The sequence below is a fragment of the Prinia subflava genome, chromosome 30 (genome assembly GCF_021018805.1).
Source record: "Prinia subflava isolate CZ2003 ecotype Zambia chromosome 30, Cam_Psub_1.2, whole genome shotgun sequence".
Taxonomy (NCBI): domain Eukaryota; kingdom Metazoa; phylum Chordata; class Aves; order Passeriformes; family Cisticolidae; genus Prinia; species Prinia subflava.
The window spans coordinates 773,990-782,629 of record NC_086276.1 but is presented as its reverse complement, the minus strand read 5'-3'; the positions used below and the strand labels follow the sequence as shown (position 1 = coordinate 782,629).

General features: G+C 57.7%; 1 protein-coding gene across 1 annotated transcript; it reads right to left on the bottom strand.

Annotated features, from left to right (window-relative positions):
* Positions 1 to 254: 254 nt before the first annotated feature.
* On the bottom strand, positions 255 to 4,476 carry LOC134562713 (serine/threonine-protein kinase pim-1-like). The gene is made up of 6 exons (XM_063420236.1): positions 2,757 to 4,476; positions 2,593 to 2,643; positions 2,022 to 2,388; positions 1,632 to 1,808; positions 1,225 to 1,377; positions 255 to 993 (listed from the first exon to the last, which is right to left on the bottom strand). The coding sequence occupies exons 1-5, from the start codon at positions 3,297 to 3,299 to the stop codon at positions 1,271 to 1,273; spliced, it is 1,245 nt and encodes a 414-aa protein (XP_063276306.1). The 5' UTR covers positions 3,300 to 4,476; the 3' UTR covers positions 255 to 993; positions 1,225 to 1,270.
* Positions 4,477 to 8,640: the final 4,164 nt, after the last annotated feature.

The window sequence follows — 8,640 nt, the reverse complement described above, 5'->3', positions numbered from 1 at the left end:
GGGTTTTTAAAGACACAAAGTCCCACTTACAGCTTTTTGCTCTGGTTTCGAGCTGCAGAAGGGCAATTCTTCATCCATCAGCTCCAGACTGCACTGCCTTAGGAACACCATCCACTCACCAGGTTTTGCTCAGTTGTGGCGCTCCTAGAGGAGGAAGAAAGGGCAATTGCACAATTCCAGCCAAAAAGGAAGCAAGAGTGGGACAGACAAAACATCCCGTGAAGATCCAGGCATTCAGCTGAGACTGTGGAGTGTTTGGGTTCTTGCCAATTGGATGTGGATCTCTACCTGCAATCTCTGGGCCAGCAGGAGAGTCTCACTCAGCTGCCAAAGCAGAAAGCTCAGGCGCTGTGCTCAGAAGGGGCTGGTGTGCTGCAAAGCTGTCAGAGCAATGTGAGGGCAGAGCAAGCCCAGCCGTGCCCAGGGCTGAGCCCAGCAGAGCCCTGGCAGAGCCCAGAGCAGCCTCAGCACCCGCAGAGCCCGGCTGCAAGGACAGAAACCAGAAACTGCCCGTCAGCTGAAGGCTCCTGTGCCTTGTCCCAGCCACCCGCAGTGCCCAGGCCGTGCTGGCCGTGCTCAGAGCTGGGCCCAAACCTCCCCATCACTGCTGCCCTTGGAGGCAGAGCAGGAGGGCAGCACATGTGCCCAGCCTGCAGCCAGCCATGCCACATCCAGCCCCTCAGCAGCTGCCCAGAGCCAAAAAGCAGCTGGACAGCCCAGGGAAGGATTTGTTGCCTCCGCCCCAGCAAAGGGAGGAACCTTTGGTGCCCAGCCAGGCCGTGCCATGCCCGGATCTGGGAGCATCCCCCTGGCTGTGGACTCACCTGCAGATTGGGCATGGAGCGTGTCTCTGAAGAAGGTACCAAAATCAAACTCCATCATCTTCAGCTGCTGGTGACCAGGTGGAGGAAGAGATTGTCATCCCTGAGGTTGTCCTTGGTGTCTCCAGCAGCAGCCCCACCTGACAGAGCTTCTCCAGGGGCTCCTCCTTCCCTGGGGGCCAGAGCAGGCTGTCACTGTTCTGCCCAGGGCCCCAGCCGTCAAGGAAGCACAACAAGGAAAACTAGGCTGCATGGTGGCCACCAGTTCTTGCTAGAACAGGTCTCCAGCTAAGCTCCAGTACAGATGTTCCCATCTGATGATCCCTGCTCAGAGCTACAGACAGGAAAAAAACAGTCTGCTCTTCTTTAGCACTGATTGCCATGAGATGTGTGGAGCTGTTACCTGCCAGGTTTTGGATCCAATTGTGCACATGGACCTCTCCCATCTTCTAGGGCAGATGAACGCCCTGCAGCCAAGGATCATTGAAGAGGTCTTCTAAGGATGGCCTGTCCAAGGGTTGCATGGACAAACACCTCTTAATGACATCCTGGCACTCTGAAGAGACAAACCAGAATCCACCAGTCACTTGGAGAAGAATCCTGTCTACTCTAGCTGCCCATTCCCACGCCCAGGCCATGCTGGGTCTGACCAGAGCTGTGCCTAAACTTCCCGATGCATTGTCTGTTTGGAGGAGGGCAGCAGAGCAGGACATGTGCCCCCTCCCCAGCAGCTGCCAGAGCACGGTGCTCATGAGGCTGCTGCTGTCTCCCAGCACTGGTATTCCCCTGTGCCCAGAGATGAGGATCCACCTGGAGAGAGCCATCGTGGGAACAAGATGCGGCCCCAGATGATCTGCTGGCCCCTCCTGAACGGGTGCTTCCCCACGACCAGGTGGTACAGCAGGAGGCCCAGGGACCAGATCGTTGCTGCCTCACCGTGGTAGCGCTGCTGGTGGATCCACTCTGGTGGGCTGTAGGACAGGGTTCCTGTGGAACACAGACGCAGTTCATCAGGGGATGAACTCCTAGAGCCTGGCCACAGCATCCCTGGGCATGTGGGCGCTGGGCCCCTCCCACCCCCAGACAAAAGGAACTTGGCTCAAGACATCATGCTGTTGCCAGCAGCAAGAGGGGGAAGGCCCGGTGCTACAGCCAGGCTGGGCCAGGAGATGCCCAGGAACATTCCCTGAGGGGGCTCACCTGCAAATTGGGTGTAGGCTGTGTCTTGGAGGAAGGCGCCACAGCCAAAGTCGATGAGTTTGAGCTCTCCGGTGGCCAGGTCGAGCAGGATGTTCTCAGGCTTGATGTCCCTGTGCAGGACCCCGCAGCTGGTGCAGTGCCGCACGGCCTCCAGCACCTGGCGGAACAGCGCCCGCGCCTCCTCCTCCGGCAGGAACCTCCGCTCCGCCAGGAAAGCCGACAGGTCCTGGCACCGCTCCGGACGCTCCAGCACCAACAAGAAGCTGGTGGGGAGCTCAAGCCACTTCAGGAGCTGAATGACACCAGCACAGCCAGCGGACACCTTGTCCAGCAGCACGATCTCCAGGGGCGCACGGGCGCCGTTGGGCTGCGGGAGGAGCACGATGCCGTCAGTGGGGCTGAGGCCGTGCCGGGGCTCTGGGAGCCCTCAGCCAGCCCCGGCTGCTCTGGGCGCCCCGCTCAGCCCAGGCCCGCTCTCCCTGCAGGGCTCCCGGCGGCTCCCACCCTGCCGGGCCCCGACTCCTCGCCGCCCGCCACGGCCCGGCTTCTGCCGCTGGCCCCGCTCACTCACCAGCTCGCCCCAGAGCCGGATGCGATCCCGCGGCACGCATTTGATGGCCACCTGCGAGCAAGGGACAGCAGCGGGCTGAGCTCACCGACCGCCCCGCTGCGGTCCGATCTTCTCCTCCTGCTCCGCCTCCTCCTCCTCCGCCCGCCCCCGGCCCCGCCGCTCACCGGGGCGCCGTCCGACACTCGTGTCCCCGAGTAGACGCTGCCGAATCCTCCGCGCCCCAGCAGCGAACCCAGCCGGTACCGGTCCTGCAGGGCCTCCTGCGCCTTCCCTGCGGGCGACACGCGGCCGTCAGCGCTCGGCCCGGGGCCAGACACGGCCCCCGAGCGCCCCCCGAGCGGCCCGGGCCGGGCATCCCCACCCGCGCCGGGCCCCGGCGGTTCGGGGCCGGCGGCTGCGCTGCCGAGCGGCGGAGCTCGGGCCGGGGAAGCCGCAGCGGAGGTGGCGGGGGCGGCCGCGCCGCGTGTGTCCTCCGCGGGGCCCGGGAGGAGGCGGCGCCGGGCTCGGGGTCGGCACCGGGGCCGAGGCCGTACCCGCCCCAGGCGCAGCCAAAGGGTGGCGATGCCGCCCCAGCCCCAGGCACTGATCCCGGCCCAACAGCGCCACCGCCAGCACGGCCAGAGCCGGGCCCAGGCGAGACCGCGGGGGGACGCCCGGGGACGGGAACGGGGCAGCCCCGCCCGGGGCCGGGGGCGGGCCGGGGGCATGGCCCGGCCCGGCAGGGGGAGAGGGAAAGGCCGAGACGGGGACACCGAGAGGGGCTGGGGAGACCGGGAAAGGGACACCAGGAGAGAGTGCAGGAATGTGGAAGAGGGAGAGGAGGAACGAGAGATGAGGAGGGTCGCTGAGTTCGTAGACTCTGTGGAGTCGCTGCCGCCGCTGCCGCCGCCGCTGCCGCCGCTGCCGCCGAAGCCCCGGGGCCGTTTGTCCGCGTGTCCGTTCCACGGCTGAGCCCCGCGCGCCCCGGGGGCAGCCCCTGAGCCTGTCCAAACACGGGAACTTGGCCCTGTGCAGCCCAGACCCAGAGTCCTGACTCCTGCGCGGTGCCGGAGGATTCCCTTCGCTTGCTGCTCTGCATTGTCCCTGCTCAGGCTCACACACTGCCGGGGCACATTCCCTGCCTGCAGGATTCGTGCCCGATCCAAGCACTACACTTATGTCTCCAGCACTGCTTGACAACAAAAACAGGGGAAGGCAAACTGTGTGTACAGCCCATGGTATTTTAGAGTGTCTAAAACTCACTAAGTCACCGATCTTCGAGGTGAGATCCCTTTGGAATTAATGGCATGGACAAGTAGTGCAACATGGAAAAGGGAAGCATAGGAAGAAATAGAGGAAAACATCTTGGTTTGTTTCTTTCATTTTCATTTCCCTTCTGGAAAGCTGTTTCAGTTTTCCAGCAATCTTCTCCACTGTCCCAGCTGCTCTTTCCAAGAACCTTTCATGGAGAACGAGGTCCAGCTTCTGTTACAAGATGTGCCAGCAACTCCAGCTTCTCTTGGATTTCTATCCTGTGAGTGCAGCACGACTTTTCCAGCAAAGCAGGACAAATGTCTGGAGAACTTTACAATTTCTCTGTCCTTTTCCCTGTGGATTAGGCAGTTGTGCCATTGGTAAGGTTTGCATTGTTGCTGTTCTAAGCCTAGAAAACAGGAGGTGGTACCAGGCATAGCTGGGGAATGCAAGGCTGAGTGAATTCAGAGAAAGAATCTCCCTGACACTGTGTGAGCTCCCCGGGCTGGGCTCAGCTTCCTGCTGGGACTCTGCACAGGGCTGAGCTGCAGCTGGGATCAGCAGCAGCTGCAAATACCTCTGGGCATTCCCATTTTCTGCTGCTCAGAGCAAGCAATGAAGCGAGTGAAGAAGTTGAGGTTTGTCTTTCTCCTGGTGTTTTTTTTTCATTTTGACACTCCAGAGGGCAATTTCTGTGATGGCCTCTGTAAGTTGATTTGATTTCAGCAGCAGCAGCAGCACCAGGGCTGTGTTGGAGCTCTGCAAACGGGACCTGTGTGGCTTTAATTCCCCTCGACTCAGCGCCCAGGGACTTGGGAGCATTTCAATCTCTTCTTATCATGGTGCCTGCCACAAAAATCCTCAGTTCACTGTCACAAAAGCACAATGATGGAAAAAGGCAATTGCAGTTGAGCTGCTCAAATTCACTTGGCAGCCAGAAGGGTGCAAAAGCAGACACCATCTCCAGTTGCCGAGGCAAAGGCAAGAGCAGCCTGCTGCTGTCACCTGAGGGTGAGTCAAAGAGCGCTGCACAGAGCGCTGGAAGCCGAGCCTTTCTTTCTCTGGAGGCTGCTGAGGGCAGCCCAGGCGGGCCCTGGGCAGTCAGGGCTGTGTGTGGGTGATGGCTGCTGCAGTGCAGAGTCCAGCTGGAAAAGGCCCTTGGCAGGCGAGGCAGGAGCAGGCGGGAAGGGGCCGGCGCTGCTGCTGCTCCTGGCCGGGAGCCGCGGCTGGGCCGGGCCGGCGCCCGCTGCGCTGCGGCTGCTGCTGCTGCCAGAGCCGGGCGGGACTCGGGGACAGCGAATGGACACGGGGGGACAGCAAAGGCCTGCGGGGCTGCGGGGATGTTGGCGCTGGGGCCAGCGGCAGCACAGAGCTGCAGCCGCGATTAACCCCGAGGGGAGCGCTGGGGAAAGGCTCCATTTCAGCCTTTCTTGACGGGTGGCTGTGAAGGGAGCGAAATAAAAGGAGAACAAGCAAAGCCCGACCCCTTCTCCTTTGGGAGGAGCCGCGCGCCTGGGGCTGAGGGGCCGTGAGGGGCAGTGAGGGGATGTGAGGGGCCATGAGGGGCTGTGAGGGGCCGTGAGGGGATGTGAGGGGCGGTGAGGGGATGTGAGGGGCCGTGAGGGGCTGTGAGGGGCTGTGAGGGGCAATGTGGGGTTGTGCTGGGCCATGAGGAGCCTCAGCCCTGACAGGACGGGTGTCCCACCATGTCCCCAGGGCAGGGCAGCTGTGAGGGGCCACAAACAGATGTGGTGGCAAAGCAGGCTGGAGGCACCTCTAGGAGAGGAGGAGACCCTCCCCCAGCTCCAAAGCACACCAAATCTACCATTAATGGGAATTTCCATCTTTAGAATCCACTGACAACTTGAAATAGACTGTACAGATTAATCCCAGTGGGAGGAGGTAATGTTCCCAGTGAGTGACATCCAGCCATTGGTAATAATGTCTAGGATTTAATAGTCTTAACAATTAGAAGTAATACTAATAAATGCAAAAAATAATAATAAAAAATAAACTCTCAAATCCCAGCACCTCACCAAAATTTTTCTACACCACATTTTTCTTTATTATCAAAAGGTTCATGAAAACAAATCCTGTTAATTATCTCCACCTCACATCTTCCCCACCAGAGAAACAAGGCCCTTTGCAGTGTTTCATACAAGCTAAAATTCACAGCTGGAGGGAAGAACAGGGCAACACCACCAATTTCCATGTCCAACCCAGCAGGCCAACTCCAAAGTGGAGGGAATAAAATGGAATGGGGGCAGGGCCTGGTCAGATGTTTCTCTAAAGGAGAGAGGCAAAAGCACCTCCAAGTGAACAGGAAGGGAAAAGAAATCCCTATGAAGCACCCTGTGTGTTCAGGGACTCAGGTGGGAGGAGCTGGACATGGACAGAGGCACCTGGAACAGTTCTTTCCTCAGGCTGAGCTTTCCAGCCTGGCCCTGAAGTCAATCAAGTGCTTTCCCAGAGGATTCCAGGGTTGCCAACCACCCTTCAAGAGGTGGCTCACAGGAGCACAGAACCCTTTTCAAGATTCTGAGCAGAAAAAACGGCATGAGATGCCCAATTTGGAGCTCTGTTTAAAAACCTGGAAAATAAAAATCAATTGAACTCTGAAGCCCAGCTGTGGGCCCTGCAATCTCAGATCCAAGACAAAACTGGAAAGGCTTTTTACAAGAACCAACACTGAAGAGCTAACAGATGAATGTGTGTGATATTTGGAGAGGCTTCCAATTTTCTACAGTGTTCCTTGAAGTGTTGAACTTGATTTTGTCTTTGCCTCCTCTTGCACTAGAGGAGCCTCATTTCCCCAGGCAGGAAGGCAAAGCTCATTGCTGGCCCTGGCTGGAGCTGTCCCTGCAGCATTTCCATCCCTGCCGGGGCCTCTTCCCTCAGGGTCCCCAGCAGCAGCTGCTGCAGCAGCACATGGAAGCTGCAGATGGAGCTGCTGCCCAGCCCAGCCTGAGCTGCACAAGGATCCTGCTGACAGGAACCCCAAGATCCCCTCCCAGGGGCCCTGCAAACACTTGCCCATCTCTTCTGTCTGCTCCATGCAGACCCTGCAGGGAACATCCTGCCTCTCCTCTGGGGCAAGGCCAGCACCCCAAATTCACACTCCAAATGCCGGATTCTGGCCCCTTTCTGCATCTGTGAGATGGGGCTACAGCATTATCCAGACAAACTCACTGTACTTCAACCTGCAGCTTGCAAACCCAGCCCTTGCACAGTGGGTTTACAAGGACCACAAGTAATGGGCCAAATAGAATTAATTTTCCACTGTTACCCTTCGCTCTCTGTGGTAGATTCTTCTATTCTTTTCCATGAAACACATCTTCAATTAGACTGCAAGCACTGGGCCTGATGCCTGCAGTAACAGAACAAACCAAAACCAGCCAGATGTCCTTAGGAAATGTGAAAGATGTAACAAACAGTAAATGTGTTTTTCTCTTCAAAAGGTTTTTCAGGTAAACATAACACATACAAGATAAGGCAAATTCACACTATGTGAGTGCTTTCAAAATGGGCAAGCAGAGGCTATATTTTGAGGAAAGGTTAATTCTACTACCAAACTGACTAGTTGAAGATCAATTGAACTTACCATTTCAAACCTGTCCATGGTGCCTGCACAGGGGCTTTGCCAGCCCCTCGTGGCCTCTGAGGAGCAACTGGAGAGCAAGAGCTGGCACGGAGCAGGCAGGACATGTGGGTGCAGTGGAGATGCAGCACTTGAGGACAGCTTTTTGTTGTGCTACCTAGGAATTTTTGAATAAAAACTCTCTTAAACCTCAACTCCCTTGCAAGTTTCCCTTCTTTCCCGGTGGGATTCAGGTGCCTGGAGCAATGTGAGGGGCAGCGGGCCCAGCGTGGCCGAGAGCTGAGCCCAGCAGAGCCCTGGCAGAGCCCAGAGCAGCCTCAGCACCCCCAGAGCCCGGCTGGAAGGAGGCACTTGGAGCAGCAAGCGGCAGCAGCCTGGCCCTGGCTGCCTCTTCCTGGGACAGGACTCATCACCCCATCCCAGAGCCAAACTGGGCCTGGGCTGCTGCCCAGGGGAATGGGGGCCCTGCTGTGGAATGCGCAGTCTGGGGGGATTTGGCCATCCCGAGTCTGTGCAGGAGCAGAGCAGTGAGAACTGTGCAGTGCTGGGGTCACTTCTGAGGATGCTCTGCCCTTCTGCCAGTGCTCCTGTGGCTCCTGGGGGAGCTCGCAGTGCTGCACCCTGTGGGCAGAGGGGCAGGGAGCCGGGCTGCTCCACAGGCTCTGGACAGCCTTTAATTAATAAAGCAACCAAAAAATCTTTGCAGTGTGTGACAGCTTCAGCCCAGAAACATGTTTTTGTTTGTAATAACAAATTAGTACTGAATAAAGAAATTAAATCAATTCCATTTGTAATTGACATATATTTCATGCTTTTCCAAAGTTCTGGAGTGACTGGGATCACACTGGTGGGAACTGGGACCTTACTGGGCCAAGTGGCTGTGACTGGTAATGACTGTGACTATGCTGATGGCAACTGGGATATACAGGGAGTGACTGTAATAATGCTGGAATTGACTGGGAATGGCTGTGAGCAACTGGAATCCTGTTGGAAGCTACTGGGAGCAACTGGGAGTGAGTGGAAGGACACTGGGGGACACTGGGATATACTGGGAGAGACTGGCGGTGACTGGGATCACAGAGGAAGCATAAAGGAAGAATACTGGGAGTATCTGGAAGTGACTCAAAGTGTACTGGGAGCAGCTGGAACCATGCTGGGACTGAATGGGAACACCTGGGACCATGCTGGGATCATAGTGGGATCATAATGGGAGTGAC